This window comes from Salvelinus fontinalis, chromosome 18 (assembly GCF_029448725.1).
Source record: "Salvelinus fontinalis isolate EN_2023a chromosome 18, ASM2944872v1, whole genome shotgun sequence".
Classification (NCBI taxonomy): Eukaryota; Metazoa; Chordata; class Actinopteri; order Salmoniformes; family Salmonidae; genus Salvelinus; species Salvelinus fontinalis.
The window spans coordinates 33,291,676-33,312,358 of NC_074682.1; the positions used below are offsets into that span (position 1 = coordinate 33,291,676).

General features: G+C 41.9%; 1 protein-coding gene across 1 annotated transcript in view; it reads left to right on the plus strand.

The window, feature by feature from the left end:
- The window catches only part of LOC129815324 (paxillin-like), a 51,028-nt gene that overhangs the window by 15,823 nt on the left and 14,522 nt on the right, over window positions 1-20,683 (plus strand). Inside the window, exon 2 of the mRNA XM_055869031.1 lies at window positions 20,465-20,655. Coding sequence (XP_055725006.1) covers window positions 20,465-20,655 — 191 coding nt within the window. The remainder of the gene's footprint in view (window positions 1-20,464; window positions 20,656-20,683) is intronic.

A 20,683-nucleotide genomic window follows, 5' to 3' on the forward strand; every position in this document is an offset into this window, starting at 1 on the left:
TTCAGTTGTGCTAACATAATTGAAAAATAGTTTTCTAATGATCAATTAGCCTTTTTTAAATGATAAACTTGGATTAGCTAACACAACGTGCCTTTGGAACACAGGAGTGATGGTTGCTGATAATGGACCTTTGTAGATATTCCATAAACAATCAGCCGTTTCCAGCTACAATAGTCAATTACAACATTAAGAATGTCTACGCTGTTTTTCTGATCAATTTGATGTTATTTAAATGGACAAATGTGCTTTTCTTTCAAAAACAAGGACATTTCTAAGTGACCACAAACTTTTGAATGGTAGTGTATATCGGCACAAAACAATTATCAACTGACCAGTCGACTAAATGGGGTCAGCCCTAGTGTTTTAAAATAAAGTCCTTCCTCAGTTCCTTAGATCGCCTAAAACGAAGGTCGTTAAAACCTACGTGAGTGACTATGGTGTCAATATTGGAGTAGTTGGCCAGAACTGTGGGCAGGGGAGGGAGTTGGTCACGGGCCCCTAGGTGACAGTGGACCTTGGTCGATCCACAGATCGTAGGCAGGCCAAAATCTCTCCCCATCGAGCTGCCCACAATGATGGTGGTCATGATGGAATCCGATGGGGAAGTGAACTGCGGTAAGGGAGGATGTCACTGGGTGTCTGCCGGCTGTTGGTATACACCCAGGATCTGTGCTGACTCCCGGGGCTGGTAGCTCTGTCTCAAGCGGGGCAAAGCTGTTTGATAGCTGGATCAGATCTTCTAGGCTAGATGAAGCCTCCCCGATTTTACGTTCGCGTTCCGAGTGTCCAGTCTCCCATTGGCTATGGAATTGAGTTTAACATCTGTCTGTTGGGACAGACCAACGCCCCCGACTCAACAGCTTTGCTATAGAAGGAATTTAAACCTGAGATTCAGTTTGCCTGGGTTACAACAAGGTCGGTGTACTTAGAAAGCAGGTAATCATTTTCTCGCAGCCGAGATAACAGCTGGAGGATCTCTTCCCAAAGCTGCTTGATGGTGGTGCATTTAGGGTAGACAAAACCCTCCATCTTGTGATTTGTGTGGAAATCCTCACACCTGATGCGTTTGTGCCCATCCGTGGATTTTAAAACAGCAGTGGGTTAGCCTGCTCCGTTTTCATGACGGCTAGCATCTAACTGCTATTAAACAGAAATCCGGGACACAAACTTAGGCTATGAGTTAAACTGTTTCTTAAAAACAAACGAGTGTAGACAGTACACTGTTCTGTTGCAAACTTTGACGTGTGTGTGGTTCAGTTCTGGGCCTCTGGATCTTGTCACGATATCTCTGATAGGCTTGCTATTGTTGCCAAACATAACGCTATTGTTTTAGTCAAGACTAGCCTATATTAAACATGCAGCTACTGTAATAAGTGGTGGCTTGCCCAAAAAAGTACAAAACTATACCACCCCTACCTTGTCACAGCACAACTGATTGGCTCTTTGCTTATTTGAGCTGTTCTTGCCTTAATATGGACTTGATCTTTTACTAAATAGAGATATCTTCTGTATACCCCCCTACCTTGTCATAGCACAACTGATTGGTTCAAATGCATTAAGAAGGAAATAAATTCCACAAATTAACTTTTTAACAAGGCACACCTGTTAATTGAAATGCATTCCAGGTGACTACCTCATGAAGCTGGTTGAGAGAATGCAAAGGGTGGCTACTTTGAATAATCAAATATAACATATTTTTGATCTGTTCAACACTTTTTTGGGGGGGGTTACTACATGATTCCATATGTTATTTCATGGTTTTGATGTCTTCACTATTATTCTACTGTACATACATAAATGGAGATTATGGCCTGTAGATGAACATGCACACGCCTGATCCACTTATAAGGAGAGATGGACCAATCCAGACCCAATGTCCAGTTGGCTCCTCTGACAATGCTGATTACTGATTAGGATTATAGCCCACTGCTGCAGGGGATGGCACTTTTATGGAAACAGGTTTCCAGGCCAACTAGTACTTAATAGAAGCCTCCTGTCCTATCCCATTTCCACATACTGAACCCTTTCCCTCCCCCACTCTCCTTCTCTAATTCTCTCTCTCTGACACTTAAACAGACTGATTGTTTTCCAGACTATGATGTGGCCCAGCGGAATGTTTGTTGGAGCTTCACGGTGTTCCAGGGGCCGCCCCCCTCCTCCCCCTCACATTGTGTCCAAGTGGAGGGTGACAAAGACTGGCTTGTCCTGGACCCCGTGACCCATATTGGCTTCCAGAACAGAGACAGAACCGTTCAGAGCCCAGGCAGACACAAACAACAGCCTCTGGTTGGTCAGTGGTCTGGTCAGCAGCACTCCCCATGAAGCAGTATCAGTCAAGGTGTAGTCAAGTGCTCACTGAAACAGTAAAGCCTCTTGCTTGTCGTGAACATTGTAGAGATGTGGATTCTTATGCATCTGCACATTTTGTGAAATAAGACATGGGTTGTTGTCACTTACGCAAACTCTAGTCCCAGAAATCCACACAATGGTTTGAAAGTAATGCATTTGGTCTTGGTCATTTGTTTTTGTCGGCTACAGGGTTTCCTCAACTCCCTACTGGCTTGTGTGTTGGGGGGAGAGAGAAGCAGAACTAGAGGAGTAAAGTGTGAAATTGAGAGTAGGGTAGAGAGAACGTAAGTGGGTCTCCCCCTGTGCAGTAATATTTGATAACTTTTTAGGGTTGGTACAATATCTTTGACCTGGGTCGTATTCATTAGGCACCAAACAGAAGAAAACAAACTTAAACAGGGAGGGACTACCGGAACTAGCGTTCAATAAAAAAAATACCAATTACTTGGTTTCCTTTTCCGTTGCAAAACGTTTTGCTACGGTGTGCCCTTATGAATACGACTCAGGGCTTTTCTGGTGCATCATTAATTGAGATGCTTTTATTGCTTACGTTCTTGTTTGCAACATGATGTGAACAATATGAAGTGGATATGAACACACACGTACTCAACTACATGCTTGCTTACACATACGGACTTATACATACACACACACACACCTGATCTCGGTCTCTTCTCTCGCTCTCTTTCCTCTTCTCTCCCTCTCTATTGTCGAAGTGTTTTATTATTTAATGTGTTTCTCTATATTTTTTATGTATTTGTCTACACGTTTATATATGTTTACAACAAGCAAGGGGAAGATATTAAAATAGGGGCATTGGGCAATAACATATTGTACGGAATACATTTGTACTGCAGTGAAGCTGTCTCTATAGTAATGCAAGGTCTCTTTCATGATCATGTGAAACGTCAATTGCTATGGAAATGCTGGGATGTGTTTTTCAATTATGTTAAAGGTAATTATGATGCAACTATGATGGTGATACGATATGGATTACAATTATGAATATTAAGGCTATACACACTACATTTGACACAAATAGACACTCAAACATGCAAATTGGCAGAGTTATTATTTATTTGGACATCACACATTAGTCTTACGCTTATACAGACATCATACACACTCATTATATCATATCCAATATCATACACATCAACCTACTCAGATTTGCTACATTAAAAATGTGTCTCAATTTTCTAACATCTGTGGCATTTGGCTCACAGGCAAACAGTTAAGGGAATAAAAACAAATAGTGCTAGAACCTATTTCTTTAATACTAAATATCTGACATTTGAAAGCTTTAGTTTTGACCTTCATAATACCTCTGATGGCAGTAACTTTACAAGCACTAATTATGGTCAAGTTAGCCTGAGAATAGTATCTAGTTATGGTAAGGTGTGAAATAAGTATAGCTAGTTATAATTGTAACGGTTTGGCAGATTATAAAAAAAGATCCTTCTTTACATGGCTAAAAGAAAAGGAATATAACATATACTGTTTGCAGGAAACTCATTCTACATCCTTAAATGAAGTTGTGTGGAAAAAGGAATGGGGTGGTGAAATAATTTTCTGTCATGGACAAAGGAACTCAAAGGGTGTGATGATATTAATTTACAAATATTTTGATCTGAATGTGCAAATAATCAGGAATGATTTGCAAGGAAGGTGGATATTTGGCTCATTTTAATCTATATGGTCCAAATCAGGATGATCCACACTTCTTCTTCGAAAACATTTATACCAATTTATTGAACTTACAGGCAACAAATGATCTAATCATTATGGTAGGAGACTATAACACAGTGTTAAGTACCTCAATGGACCGTAAAGGTAATCACTCTACAAACTATCATCACCGCGCCCTTAAGGAAATTACAAATATTATGGACACATAAAAAATAGTCGATATTTGGAGACTAAAAAACCCTGACCTAGTGAGATATACATGGAGACTTAATCAAGCTAGTCGTCTTGACTACTTTCTTGTCTCTTTCTCTCTTACATCAAAGGTTAAAAACGTTTTAATAGGAGACAATGCGATCTGATCATCTAATTGGCATTCACATAACTCTTATAGATTTTCCACGTGGACGGGGATATTGGAAATTGAATCGAAGTTTACTGGAGGACAACTTATTTTTTAACTAAGACAAAATAATTTCTAACAATTTTTATATATAGGTTCAGAAAATCCCCTTATTGTTTGGGATACCTTTTTAATTGTACCTTCATTCAATATTCATCAATAATAAAAAAGCAGTTTCTGGCTAAAGAAACAAGACTAACAAGGGAAATCCATTAACTAATAGTACAGGTAGATAGCAATAAAAACGATACTACAGAGATACAAAATAAGTTAGAGGATAAACAAAAAGAACTTGAGGAACTTATTCAAGAACGATCTATTACAAAAATAAAACAAACTGGATGGAATATGGAGAACAATTCACAAAATTCTTCCTGAAACTCCAATACAGGAACGCTAACAAAAAGAATTTGCAGAAACTCGTTACTTTAGACGGAGTCATCGATGATTACCCGAATTATATTTTAAAAGGGGAAGCTAATTTATTTTAGGCAGATGTTCTCTTTTCCGTCTCGTCCTATCCCACTGAATGACGATTATGGTAAGGAATTCTTTCCAAATAATATAAAAAAAGGGAAAATTAACAAATGTACAGAAAGATCAGTGCGAAGGCCAAATTAGAGGAAGAACTTTTTGAGGCTATTAAATCCTTTTAGTCTGGAAAACCCCCAGGGAAAGATGGCATACCGGTAGAGGTATTTTTTGATGTACTTAAAAGCTCCATTGTTAAATTGTTTTAACTACTCCTATAGAAATAGTAGTCTGTCAGGTACTCAGCAGGAAGGTATGATTTCTCTATTATTAAAAAAAGACCCAGATGGCAAATAGACCGTGTCTTTATATCTAAAAACTGGAAGCCCCTTACACTTCAATGTTGTGATGCAAAAATACTAGCAAAATGCATAGCACTCAGAATTAAAGGGTTTTACCAGGTATTGTTCATCTTGATCAGTTTTTTTTTTTTTTTACGTGGACGATACATTGGAGATAATATACGACAACTACTAGAAATAATAGAACATCATGAAACACAAGAAGCCAGAAATGGTATTTATAGCGCATTTTGAAAAGGCATTTGATAAAGACTGGATTTTATTTACAAATGCCTGGATTTTTTTCAATTTCGGTAATTCTCTTATAAAATGGGTAAAAAAAATTATGTATAGCAGCTCCAGGTGTAAAAATAGTAAATAACGGCTACTTCTCAGTTTTGAATTGTCAAGAGTCAAACAAGGGTGTCCGCTGTCACCATATCTATTTGTTATGGCCATCAAAATGCTAGCTATTAAAATAAGATCCAATAACATTAGAGGATTAGAAATCCAAGGCTTAAAAACAAAGGTGTCCATGTATGCCAATGACTCAAGTTTAAGTCCGCAAGCTAGATCCCTGCAATGTCTCATTGAAGATCTAGATAACTTTTCTGGACTAAAACCTAATTGTCATAAATGTACAATATTACGTATTGGATCCTTAAAAAAATACAACTTTTACATTACCTTGCAGTTTACCAATAAAATGGGCTGATGGTGAAGTAGACACTCGGTATTCATATCATCCAATTATTCCAAGATGGCATAGCAGTCAGACGTCCTTTGTCCTCGTCTTGTCGTGTCCCGTGTGTGTATATATATATCTTTTCTTAGCATATCTTTTTATATATTTTTATTTCTAAACTCAACTTCAAAACAATCTCCTGCAACCTGCCTCACCAATTAAAAAAAAATATATATATTATTCACCTCAAATCTGAAATCCACAACAGAAGCTAGCCAGAAGCTAGCCAGTTCACTGGTTAACGTTAGTATTCAGCTAACCACGGTTGGGGGTCATCAGCTATCCTTTAGCTCAAAAAGCTATCGCCAGTTTTGTACAACGCTGCTCAGACAACGCTGCTCTTTTCTCTCCATATCCCCGGATTTCTACTGCAAGCTCTGGACATTTACACCTGGATCTTGCAGCTAGCTAGCTGCTATCCGAGTGACTATTGGCTACAGTCGGTCCCGGAGCAAACATAAATTATTCCAGAGCTAGCCAGCTGAAGAGTTCCATCAGCCACTCCTGGGCTACAATCACCTATCCGAACCCGTTTTACTGCTGATGCGAAGCCCCCACCGGGCCTTCACGACTGGACTACCAACGTTATCTGCCCGAGGGAGTTATCCAACTGGTCGCAACGTAACCTGAACGCCCATCTCCGGCCCGCTAATCGTTAGCTGTCTTATCGGCTGCTATCTGAATAGGTCTATCGGACAATTTTCTTGGGCCACTAACTATTTTGCTAATTGGATTGGTCCCCTCTACCACACGGAACCCCACTAATCTACCGGCGGAAACGCACGAGGTGGCTAAACAGACCTTCATCTTCTGCCAGCTTGCTACCCATGGCCCGACTAGCTGTCTGAATCGCTGTGACCCCAACCAACCTCACCTCTCACTGGACCCTTAGGATCACTCGGCTAAGCATGCCTCTCCTTAATGTCAATATGCCTTGTCCGTTGCTGTTCTGGTTAGTGTTTATTGGCTTATTTCACTGTAGAGCCTCTAGCCCTGCTCATTATACCTTATTCAACCTTTCAGTTCCACCACCCACACATGCGATGACATCACCTGGTTTCAATTATGTTTTTAGAGACAATATCTCTCTCATCATCACTCAATGCCTAGGTTAACCTCTACTGTATTCACATCCTACCATACCTTTGTCTGTACATTATACCTTGAAGCTATGTTATCACCCTCAGAAACCTGCTCCTTTTACTCTCTGTTCCGGTCCTCCTAGACGACCAATTCTCATAGCTTTTAGCCGTACCCTTATCCCACTCCTCCTCTGGCGATGTAGAGGTGAATCCGGGCCCTGCAGTGCCTAGCTCCACTCCTATTCCCCAGGCGCTCTCTTTTGATGACTTCTGTAACCGTAATTGCCTTGGTTTCATGCATGTTAACATTAGAAGCCTCCTCCCTAAGTTTGTTTTATTCACTGCTTTAGCACACTCTGCCAACCCGGATGTCCTGGCTTAGGAAGACCACCAAAAACTCTGAAATCTCCATCCCTAACTACAACATTTTCAGACAAGATAGAATGGCCAAAGGGGGCGGTGTTGCAATCTACTACAGAGATAGCCTGCAGAGTTCTGTCCTACAATCCAGGTCTGTAACCAAACAATTTCAACTTCTACTTTAAAAATCCACCTCTCTAAAAACAAGTCTCTCACTGTTGCCGCCTGCTATAGACCACCCTCTGCCCCCAGCTGTGCTCTGGACACCATATGTGAACTGATTGCCCCCCATCTTTCTTCAGAGCTCGTGCTGCTAGGTGACCTAAACTGGGACATGCTTAACACCCCAGCCATCCTACAATCTAAGCTTGTTGCCCTCAATCTCACACAAATGATCAATGAACCTACCAGGTACCACCCCAAAGCTGTAAACACAGCTAAGTATTTAGTCAGCCACCAATTGTGCAAGTTCTCCCACTTAAAAAGATGAGAGAGGCCTGTAATTTTCATCATAGGTACACTTCAACTATGACAGACAAAATAAGAAAAAAAATCCTGAAAATCACATTGTAGGATTTTTATGAATTTATTTGCATGTTATGGTGGAAAATAAGTATTTGGTCACCTACAAACAAGCAAGATTTCTGGATCTCACAGACCTGTAACTTCTTCTTTAAGAGGCTCCTCTGCCCTCCACTCGTTACCTGTGTTAATGGCACCTGTTTGAACTTGTTATCAGTATAAAAGACACCTGTCCACAATTTCAAACAGTCACACTCCAAACTCCACTATGGCCAAGACCAAAGAGCTGTCAAAGGACACCAGAAACAAAATTGTAGACCTGCACCATGCTGGGAAGACTGAATCTGCAATAGGTAAGCAGCTTGGTTTGAAGAAATCAACTGTGGGAGCAATTATTAGGAAATGGAAGACATACAAGACCACTGATAATCTCCCTCGATCTGGGGCTCCACGCAAGATCTCACCCCGTGGGGTCAAAATGATCAAAAGAACGGTGAGCAAAAATCCCAGAACCACACGGGGGGACCTAGTGAATGACCTGCAGAGAGCTGGGACCAAAGTAACAAAGCCTACCATCAGTAACACACTACGCCGCCAGGGACTCAAATCCTGCAGTGCCAGACGTGTCCCCCTGCTTAAGCCAGTACATGTCCAGGTCTGAAGTTTCCTAGAGAGCATTTGGATGATCCAGAAGAAGATTGGGAGAATGTCAGATGAAACCAAAATAGAACTTTTTGGTAAAAACTCAACTCGTCGTGTTTGGAGGACAAAGAATGCTGAGTTGCATCCAAAGAACACCATACCTACTGTGAAGCATGGGGGTGGAAACATCATGCTTTGGGGGTGTTTTTCTGCAACGGGACCAGGATGACTGATCCGTGTAAAGGAAAGAATGAATGGGGCCATGTATCGTGAGATTTTGAGTGAAAACCTTCTTCCATCAGCAAGGGCATTGAAGATGAAACGTGGCTGGGTCTTTCAGCATGACAATGATCCCAAACACACCGCCCGGGCAACGAAGGAGTGGCTTCGTAAGAAGCATTTCAATGTCCTGGAGTGGCCTAGCCAGTCTCCAGATCTCAACCCCATAGAAAATCTTTGGAGGGAGTTGAAAGTCCGTATTGATTTTCTATTGGGTTCAGGTCTGGAGACTGTCTAGGCCACTCCAGGACCTTGAGATGCTTCTTACGGAGCCACTCCTTAGTTGCCCTGGCTGTGTGTTTCGGGTCGTTGTCATGCTGGAAGACCCAGCCACGACCCATCTTCAATGCTCTTACTGAGGGAAGGAGGTTGTTGGCCAAGATCTCGCGATACATGGCCCCATCCATCCTCCCCTCAATACGGTGCAGTCGTCCTGTCCCCTTTGCAGAAAAGCATCCCCAAAGAATGACGTTTCCACCTCCATGCTTCACGGTTGGGATGGTGTTCATGGTTGTACTCATTCTTCTTCCTCCAAACACGGCGAGTGGAGTTTAGACCAAAAAGCTACATTTGTCTCATCAGACCACATTACCTTCTCCCATTCCTCCTCTGGATCATCCAGATGGTCATTGGCAAACTCAGACGGGCCTGGACATGCGCTGGCTTGAGCAGGGGGACCTTGCGTGCGCTGCAGGATTTTAATCCATGACGGCGTAGTGTGTTACTAATGGTTTTCTTTGAGACTGTGGTCCCAGCTCTCTTCAGGTCATTGACCAGGTCCTGCCGTGTAGTTCTGGGCTGATCCCTCACCTTCCTCATGATCATTGATGCCACACGAGGTGAGATCTTGCATAGAGCCCCAGACTGAGGGTGATTGACCGTCATCTTGAACTTCTTCCATTTTCTAATAATTGGGCCAACAGTTGTTGCCTTCTCACCAAGCTGCTTGCCTATTGTCCTGTAGCCCATCCCAGCCTTGTGCAGGTCTACAATTTTATCCCTGATGTCCTTACACAGCTCTCTGGTCTTGGCCATTGTGGAGAGGTTGGAGTCTGTTTGATTGTGTGGACAGGTGCAGTTAATACAGGTAATGAGTGGAGAACAGGAGGGCTTCTTAAAGAAAAACTAACAGGTCTGTGAGAGCTGGAATTCTTACTGGTTGGTAGGTGATCAAATACTTATGTCATGCAATAAAATGCAATTTAATTACTTAAAAATCATACAATGTGATTTTTCTGGATTCTACTCGCAGTTGAAGTGTACCTATGATAAAAATTAGACCTCTACATGCTTTGTAAGTAGGAAACACTGCAGATTCTGCAGTTTTTCAAATACTTGTTCTCCCCACTGTATATATTTGGCTGACTTGTCACAGTTTCCCGGCTCTTAGTGACCAGTCCAGGTTTGGGTTGATACTGTCCAGGTTTGGGTTGATCTGATACTGTGGTAACTCTGGTATTTTGTGTGCCTTTTTATTTTTGAACACACTCAGCCTCTTGTGTGTGCTCAATTTAAGATTATTCCGGGACTTTTTGGTATGCATTAGGTTTCCTGAATGTGTTTACTCTAGTTTTAGTGGGTAGGCACCTGTGAATGTTGTCGCAGAAGTGGCTGGAATTTCTGATGCACGCACAATCCCAACAGGAATCTGCTTTCTGTCACACGCACAATCCCAACAGGAATCTGCTTTCTGTCACTGACCTGGAGAGGGTGTGTGTGTGTTTGTGCAGCATCTCTCAAATAGCTTGCCAGCTCATGTCATATTCACAAGCCACTCTACTGACTGTTAAAATGTCCATTTTAGTAAACCTACTCTGACACTGGAGGCTCAACATCTTTCTTTTTATTAAAAAAATATATATCTAAAAAGCGAGGCGGCGATAGCATGTCAGAAATTCCCATACACCTTGCTGCCCATCAGATAAGATAATAAAGAGAGATGGGGCTTATAGTTGATATACAGAAGGGAGGAATGCTCAACATAACCATGGCAGATTTTCTCTCCAGCTTTCATTGCCTATGTCCACTCTCTTGTTGGGATGACTGACATACATTGGCCTATTAACAGGGGTGCAACTTTCACTGGGGACAGGACATATCCCCCTCCCCCACATTCTGAAATTACATTTTTATCTCCCCTGGTGATACAAACGAGGCAACGGTGTGCTTTAGAACCATGTGGACACCTCAAAGGGGTCTTGTGTTTATCTGACTGGATATAAAAATAATACTAATTATGTTCCCCCCCAGATGTGCCTCTGCCTATTACAATACATGTCCCTTCTCCCTATATCAAGTAGCCTATGTTCAAGATGGTAACACAATGACATTTAAAGCCCTCATGTTGACAGTTCTGCCTAAGTCTCTCCCTCCCTCTCTTTTACCAATTCAATGTCGCCCTCTTCTGTCTGCGACATACGCTGTTTGATTTAGATTAGAATGAAGCAGAATGGTGAAAAAATAAGCAAACCTGAAACCCATTAGCTGATGGCATCTTATCTATTTTATATACTGGGTTAGCTACACATATCATCCAGCATGAACATGTGTAGGAAAAAAGCATTTATGGCTTACATGGGTGAATAATTGATGACATTTTGTCAGTGTGGCAAATTTATTTTGTTTGCTAATCGTAACCTAAAAGCAAGGGATATTGTCTGTCTGTGTCGCGCTCTCTCTCTCTCTCCGTCTGTATGTGTAATGAATCCTAAGTGGCTCTGTGCTCACGGCGACATCGTATTTAAGAAACACAGTTCATTTGAACTGGAAGGGAGTCTCCACGGTCACACCAACCCACTTCTGTTGTGGCAATCTTCAACTATCCTCTAGTCTTCACTTCATCCAGGTGTCAGCCTATTGTTTAATGTTTGTGACTGACCGGCTCAAATCGGTCTTATGTAGCAAAATTTGAAATCTTTTTTTTTTTTTTTTCATTGGATAAAAGTAGATACTCAGAGCTAGAAAATGGTATATCATACACTGCAATTGAGGAAACAATGGGAAAGTAATTCTGCTTTGAAGGTTGATCAACTTGTAAACTCACTTTTGAGAAAAGGGCCATTGAACGTTTTGGTACCTAATGTTTCTGTCCTGCCCTTTTCCATAGCCTCTTTGTCGCAAAACTCCCTGATCTTCTCAAAACAAATTGTTTGTCTAGCTGTGTCCAGTCCAGGTGGTGCTTGTACAGGCAGACCATCTATGGGAGGAAGGATGCGCAGCAGCTGAAACCTGGTCCCGACAGTCCGACCGCTCCTTGGCGACAACACCAGGCTCCAGAGCATCGAAGCTGTAAAACGGGGAACAAAAAAATCTGACATTACAACCCTGCACAACATCAATTCACCTCCCAAGTTTAGATAAGAATAACCTCATACAATGAAAGTTATTTTTTTACCTAAAGTGCTTGTACTGTTTGATCTGTGGCAGCGGCCTGAAGTACAGAGTCAGGTGTTGTTGCCAGCCATAGCTTTCCACCAGCACCGTATCATCCTCCAGTCCAACCAGCTGTGGGATGTTGACCTGTCACAGTGCTGTCCTTCACAACACCAGCAATCTCAGTGTTCACTCTGGTCTTTCTGAAGCGTTGCTTGATGAGGCCGAAGCACCAGTCGGGGGCAAACTTGGTGTGGCCTGTGATCAGGAAGTGACGGTCCAGATTGTGGTGGAGCTTGTGCAGGGTCCACCAGGCACAATACCAGAGCACAAACTTGTTCTTGTTTTTGCCACTGCAGTTATCACAATTCAGTTCCACACGTGTTTTCCTAAAGCTGTAGTTGGTGAAGAAATGGTGCATGTAGTTGACTGCGCTGCTGCCTTTGCTTGCTTGGGCCAGCTCTCTTCTTGACGACAGTATGACTGGTAGATGAGAGTCAGGCGTGTTCTACTGATTTGATGCTGAAAAACAAATTACAGACACAAATATTTTAGCATTTTTATACAATAGATGTGAAATGGCATTCTGAGATTTCACTATACGCAGTTCATACAGGTAATGTTAGTTACTGTCGCTAACCAGCCACCTAACTTCAGCTGGCTAGCTAACAGCAGGCTTTAACTAGCAGTACAAACCGATTGTCATACCTAGATAAAGTTAACCAATAGGTTCAATGTTAGTTAACTGCATTACGAGCAGCTCATTTTATAGACTAAAAATGCAACACCGCAGACCAATCCAAACTCATCTTTCAGCATGTCCAGCCCACACATTATCTCAGCCAATCATGGCTAGCGGGAAGGTTGCTCACTTTCTCTGTGTTTAACCAACTAGGCTCGTAATTTAACAATTTGATTTGTATTTATAGATGACATACAAGTTTGATATTAAGGCACATGAAAGTTCACATGTTTGAGAAGGCATTTCTGCCCAAAAAAGTATTAAAAAATGTACGTTCAAAAGGCTCTCCTGTGAAGTCGTGGCTTGCGACATAAGCCTAGTTTCCTGAATCGGGTCACATTTGGTCGTGATGGAACTGCAAGGAAAAGTCTAGAACCTTCTTTGTGGTTGCTGATCCTGCAGTTTGGTCATGCTCTTCACCCAAGCACATAAAGCTCTGGTGGTGGGTATATTTAGGGGCTTTAGGCTTCTTATTTTAGCCAGGGGATCTCAACCTCTTAACAGGGAGCTCAAGTCGTCCTAGTTACTGTCTGTTGGGCGACTATCTCCCAGCTGCAGGTGAGCCGAGGAGACTTGCCATGTCCAAATACCCATACTTGTGTTCTAAATAGTAGGTTGAGTATGCTAAAAAGAACGTTTAATATTATGCAGCATTTAGAAAATAGATTACTGGGGATGCACTACTGAAATCAACGAATAGCAGGAAATGACATGTTCTCATTTATGCTTAAATGGTATAAAACATTCTATGTGAATTTTCGAAAAACAAGTATGGTTTTAATGCCAGGATGTTAACCTCATTTTGGCTTTTCAACTAGTATAATTCGATGCACGCTGTCCACAATACATTGGAAGAGGTGGGCTGTGCGTGATCGGCCCTAGCTTTAGTTGTAGCCAAACATCAAAACTAAGCTACTTAATTGGGAAGATACTGAATAGCGAAGCTTCTGCAGTGGTGTTCAAATGTAGGATTAGTATTTTTTTTATATTTTTTTCTCCTTAAAATGATTGCGTATTGCATCGTAGGATAAATCTTTTTACAAAGTTGATTTGTTTTCTCATTTGAAGAGGGTTTCTTGTTCTCTTGGCCTTTGTCAGAGCTTTTAAACAAATACTAAACCATCTTTTGATTTCTGAATGTATCAGGATGTGGCTGCATTGTAGATGTCATGTTAATCAGACCTTTTTGATTTGAACATATGGATTCATGGGCGCCTGACTGTCAAAGTAGGGGTGAAGAAGAAAAAAAAATCTACTGAACAAAAATATAAACGCAACATGTCAAGCATGATGGAAGGCTACTCTGAGTCAGTGGGAGAATCCCAGTTGCATACCCCTCGCGTCCCCTCTACTTTTCATAACCCTTTGGATAAGAAAGCCAGAGGTCCGGCCCCTCTAAACTTTCCACCAATGGGTTTTGAGAAGAAGGAAAGAAGAGGGAACACAAGCAATTGAGATTCTCCCAGGGGGAGTGATACAGCGAAGCCGCTCGTTTCGATCAGAAGCAGTGCTTCCACTTGACAAATCTTTGCTCAAAGATTGGCCGCTTCATGGGTGTAAGGCGCATGTACACTAGCAAGCGGTAAATTGCCACGTGCCCGCTTAGGCCTCCCATTGTGACTTGCTTGTGGGCGTGCATATAGCAGCACGTTCGATTGTGCGTCAAGAATTCAGCATAGCAAGTTTGTATGACGGTCTGGTTATTAAATTGGTTAATAGTTCAATAGTAATATGGTCTAAAACGCTCTGGTGACTGATTGGGGGGGGGTCACCTTGGGGTCGTGATAGGGGCTGCACCAAATGTTTGATGTATTATAATAATTGTTTATGTTGTATTAATAGAAGGGGAAGGGCTATAAGACCCCTCCCTCACTACATCTATAGGGTCCTGGACTACAGACTAGCAATATACAGTTGAAGTTTACATATACCTTAGCCAAATACATTTAAACCCAGTTTTTCCACATTCCTGACCTTTAATCCTAGTAACAATTCCCTGTCTTAGGTCAGTTAGGATCACCACTTTTATTTTAAGAATGTGAAATGTCAGAATAATAGTAGAGAATTATTGATTTATTTCATATTTTATTTCTTTCATCACATTCCCAGTGGGTCAGAAGTTTACATACACTCAATTAGTACTTGATAGCATCGCCTTTAAATTGTTTAACTTGAGTAACTTGATTTTTTGGGTAGCCTTCCACAGGCTTTCCACAATAAGTTGGGTGAATTTTGGCCCATTCCTCCTGACAGAGCTGGTGTAACGGAGTCAGGTTGTAGGCCTCCTTGCTCGCACACGCTTTTTCAGTTCTGCCCACAAATGTTCTATGGGATTGAGGTCGGGGCTTTGTGATGGCCACTCCAATACCTTGACTTTGTTGTCCTTAAGCCGTTTTGCCACAACTTTGGAAGTATGCTTTGGGTCATTGTCCATTTGGAAGACCTATTTGCAAACAAGCTTTAACTTCCTGACTGATGACTTGAGATGTTGCTTCAATATAGTCATATATAATTTTAAATTCCTTATGGTGCTATCTTTTTTGTGAAGTGCACCAGTCCCTCCTGCAGCAAAGCACCCCCACAACATGATGCTAACACCCCTGTTTTTCACGGTTGGGATGGTGTTCTTCGGCTTGCAAGCCTCCCCCTTTTTCCTCCAAACATAACGATGGTCATTATGGCCAAATAGTTATATTTTTGTTTCATCAGACCAGAGGACATTTCTCCAAAAAGTACAATCTTTGTCCCCATGTGCAGTTGCAAACCGTAGTCTGGCTTTTTTATGGCGGTTTTGGAGCAGTGGCTTCTTCCTTGCTGAGCGACCTTTCAGGTTATGTCGATATAGAACTTGTTTTACTGTGGATATAGATACTTTTGTACCTGTTTCCTCCAGCATCTTCACAAAGTCCTTTGCTATTGTTCTGGGATTGATTTGCACTTTTCGCACCCAAGTTCGTTCATCTCTAGGACACAGAACGTGTCTCCTTCCTGAGCGGTATGACGGCTGCGTGGTCCCATGGTGTTTATACTTGCGGACTATTGTTTGTACAGATGAACGTGGTACCTTCAGGAATTTGGAAATTGCTCCCAAGGATGAACCAGACTTGTGGAGGTCTACAATATTTTTTCTGAGGTCTTGGCTGATTTTCATTTGATTTTCCCATGATGTCAAGCAAAGAGGCACTGAGTTTGAAGGTAGGCCTTGAAATATACATCCACAGGTACATCTCCAATTGACTCAAATGATTTCAATTAGCCTATCAGAAGCTTCTAAAGCCATCATTTTCTGGAATTTTCCAAGCTGTTTAAAGGCACAGTCAACTTTGTATGTAAACTTCTGACGCACTGGAATTGTGATACAGTGAAATGATCTGTCTGTAAACAATTGTTGGAAAAATTACTTGTCACGCACAAAGTAGATGTCCTAACCCACTTACCAAAACTATAGTTTGTTAACAAGAAATTTGTGGAGTGGTTGAAAAATGTGTTTTAATGACTCCAACTTAAGTGTATGTAAACTTCCGACTTCAACTGTAGATATTCCATAAATCTGCCGTTTCCAGCTACAATAGGCATTTACAACATGAACACGGTCTACACTGTATTTCTGATCAATTTGATGTTATTTTAATGGACAAAAAATTTGCCTTTCTTCCAAAAACAAGGACATTTCTAAGTGACCCCAAACCTTTGAACGGTAGTGTATGTTGAACTGGAACGAAGTGATCCGTTTCTGTCTAAATAGGATAGATGGGCCAAGGTATCTGTGATAGTCTGCCTCAACAGTCTGAGTATGCCTGGAACTCCATTCCTTTTCTATTCAGAGTTTAGAGAAATGTATTGAATTGTAAATGAGCTATTATCATGCTGGTTAATGTGATGCATGTCTGTTGAATTTGGAAAAATCCACCAACACTCGGCCCCGCCCCACCTACTGAGCGAGTCCAAATCCGTGTTGTTGCGGCCATGGCATACTGCATAATTTTTACTAAATGGTACGTGCTAAATAGTATGCAAAGAAGAGTGCTTAGTGTACAGTTTAGGGGTACTTCAGGGTACTTTTAACTTCTACTGCAGTTCCCTCCCGACCTCTGGATGGCCTAGTAACAGGCAAGAGTGCACAGTCCTTGGCCAAGTTCCAATATGCACACTAGCACACCCCTTAGAATGCATTCCCAATATGTTGCTTCATTCTGAATGAAATTTGAGTTTGGATATTTGAACAGAACATGTGAATGACTGGCTGGGAGCTGATGTGTCATGGCATGTTCCTGTGTGGGTCTGTTGGTAGAACATGGCGCTTGCAACTGATTGGATTCCCATGGGGGACCAGTATAGAAAAAGTATGAATGTATGCACTCACTACAGTAAGTTGCTCTGGAAAAGAGCATCTGCTAAATGACTAAAATGTAATATGTTCCCCTCAGCCCTTTGGCGCACAGGACTGACACACTTTTTTGTAGGCCTCCACACGAATGCTTAGGTCTACAACAAGAAATGTCAAAACCCCAGCCTCCTCCTGTTGCAATCTGTTTCCTTCATGTTCTGAGCCCTTAGAACTACCAGAAATAATTACTGGAGGCTGGTCTTGGTCTAAAGACTCTCTATTCTACGTATTTGCTTGTAGGTGTACTAGTACATAACCTTCCCCGCAAAAACCTTGTTGAAACTCCTTCCGCTGGAAATCAAACGTAAATGGATCTTTGAGCATTTCTGTTGCCCAGAATGATGGCTGACTTTTTGGATGCTGCGGTTTTTTACTTTCCCTCACCCTTTGGGCAGTTGGTTGGTTGTTAGGCTATATATTTCCCCTTAAAGGGAGTATCTGGCTGTAGGAGAATAAACACCCGGCTCTGCTGTGTCCAGAATCAAATCCACTGAGATGTTTACAGTGTCTCGGAGTCAGTCAGGAAACTACTCTGCTTTGGTAACCCTGTCATCATCCAGCATGCTAATGATGCTAACGCCAACTCTAGCCAAAGTGGATCCAGTGCTCAGCCCAGCTGTCACCATTGTCTGTCTTTGGCCTCCATGATTCCTTGGGCCATGGGATACTCTCCATCTCAGCCACTTATACCGATGAGGGAGTGTGTTATGATGTTAAATGACCTGGTCACTGAACTCAAGCACACTTGAAATGAACCTTGAGACCGACAGAACAGCAGCCCGTGTGAAGGAAGGGTTAATTTAATTACCACTCACACCACTCCCTCTGTAGGCATGGTACTCAGAGACCATATCATTCTTTTCTACCCATTCTCTCCCTCCCTCTTTCACAACTTTCCTTCCATCACTGCCACAACTTTTTAATGTTTTTCTCAGGCTTTCTAGTAATGCGCCGTCGAGTTGGCTCTAATTGCCTAGTTTGTAAACCGTTATTTGCAGCAGTCGTGTGAGTGTGAACAGACTCTTACCTCAGCCTTCAGAGAGCCAAGAAGGCTGAAACTCCAAATTGGCATAGCTAGGGGTGAACCTAATCCTCCCGCTGCCACAAAGTGACTCCTCCTCTCTGCCCTTTCCTCCCTCCCCTCTCTCTCATTATCAGTCTCTGGTGTTAAGGGTGGCAGTTCCTGCCTGTCAGACAGTGGGTTTGGGTTGCTCTCTCCTTTTGCATTCATCTCTTCGTCCTCCCTGGGTGTGTATGTGTTAGTCTTCTTCTTTATCGCCTCGGATATGTTGTTTCCACTAATGTTTCTCTTGTGGTTTCCTTTTTATTTCTCACCTTTTGTCATCAGTTATGTTTAGTGTGACCTTGTATTGTTTAACTTCTTGAAGTGTAGGTGCATACATATGTTGTTCATTTATGGTTTGGGCTTGTTTGTTCTGTTTATTGTTGATGACTGAAGTAAAGTCCAGTGGAGAGTAGAGTAGGGAACGTATTCGTAGTGCAGAAGATGGTCAGTTTCACACACTTGTGAAATCAGAGGCAACTGCTTAAGAGAAGTAATCTCAGTATAAGGAACATGGGTGTGTAACGTTATGGTGGTTCATACAGAATTAGTGTGGATAATGTCACCTTGCTCATTCTCTTCTTGCCCACCAACTGGGTGGCTAACTGGCTAGCCATTTTCTTTACCCGGATAGAATGACTGCATTTTATAGTGGGAAATTGTGGTTGGGTGTTTCTAATGGGATGAACATGATCTAGATTGACCATGTCTATCAAGGTGGAAAGCAACAATTGGTTGGCAGTGAGGGGATTACAACCTGACCAGAGAAAGCTGTGGTAGACGACCTACTTAAAGGGATTTTAAGGATTTCTATTTAGGAAAATGTAGAAACCGTTTACTAATAGTGTATATAAATAGTTTATAAAGTACAATTTTTACGGTAAAATGTTACCAAAGCTTATTTCTCGCTGCTGTCTACTTCACATCTATTAACAGTGAAACTTTGTGAGCAGCAGGGTAAATGAGTAACCAAAGGTGTGGTAACAGTGCAGATGATTCAGTGAAGTGGAATAACTACCCTGCTGCTCCTCCTAAGATGTCTAAATGTTGCTCACATCTGGCTGTGTTTGGACACGTTGGGAAGGTGCCAGATCATCAAGCTGTCAAGTGTACTTATTGATGACTAGGAGGAGGATGATGATGATGATGATGGCAGGATCACAGGTCATACCATGACAATATAAAATAAACCTGCACAACAAATTCATTTGAAACTACAGTAGACTAGTGGCGGGCTTGTCGTCCGTTATTGATTGATGAGAGGTCTAGGAATAACCTACTTTTTTCAAATGTAACTTCTCCTTGAGAGATGCAATCAAATAAGTGTAGGGTTAAAGTTGATTTTGGGGGTCTTCTAAAGACTCCCACCATTGCTTTATGTTATTAATTTGCTTACGTGCCATTGTACTTATTCTCACTGTATAGCTGAATATTGAGGCCTCTGTCTGTGTCTAGCTCTCTGCCAAAACCCACAGCCCCCCGTCGTCGTTGAGAAAAGGGACTGAGGGTGATAGTGAGACGCAGAGAGACGGCTTCTGTTTTTCTCTGAATCAAGGGCAGATTTGCATGCCATTGAGACAGGTTCTCAGAAACCTTGTGTTAAGAATAACTTGTTATTTTATCTGCACATGCAGGTTTGGACATAGGATATCACACCAGAAGGTGTGGGGTATATAAGATCCTGTCTTTCTTTTGTTTGGGGCACAACTCAGGAGAGACATCAGTTGTATGTTTGAGCTTTGACTTCTGTCTACAGCTGTATTTTGATTAAAATTGTTATGATTAATAAGTGCACATTTTGAGTATTCCTTATTTCTTAAGTAAATAACGGAGCCCAGAAAAGTGGAACCAACATAAGCCAAGGTGATTTCCCAATGTTTGGTGTTGTCAATCTTGTCAGGGATTTTCTGTTTACACCAGGTCAACTTTTGAAAACTTTGCTTTTGATTTATAAGGCCGGATACATGAGTCTACCAGGATAGGAAATAATATTAAAAGGGTCTTACTCTTATGTTCCTAGATGCATTGCTGGCGGACTTGGAGTCGACGACCTCCCACATCTCCAAGCGGCCAGTGTTTCTGCCGGACGAGACACCCTACTCTTTCCCCACGGGAGGACAGGCCCCTCCCCCTGTACCACCACCTCCCTCTGCTGAGGCCCTGAATGGAACCTTGCTTGACCCCCTAGATTCCACCCCCTTGTGCAAACAGGTAGGTACATACATACATACATACATAC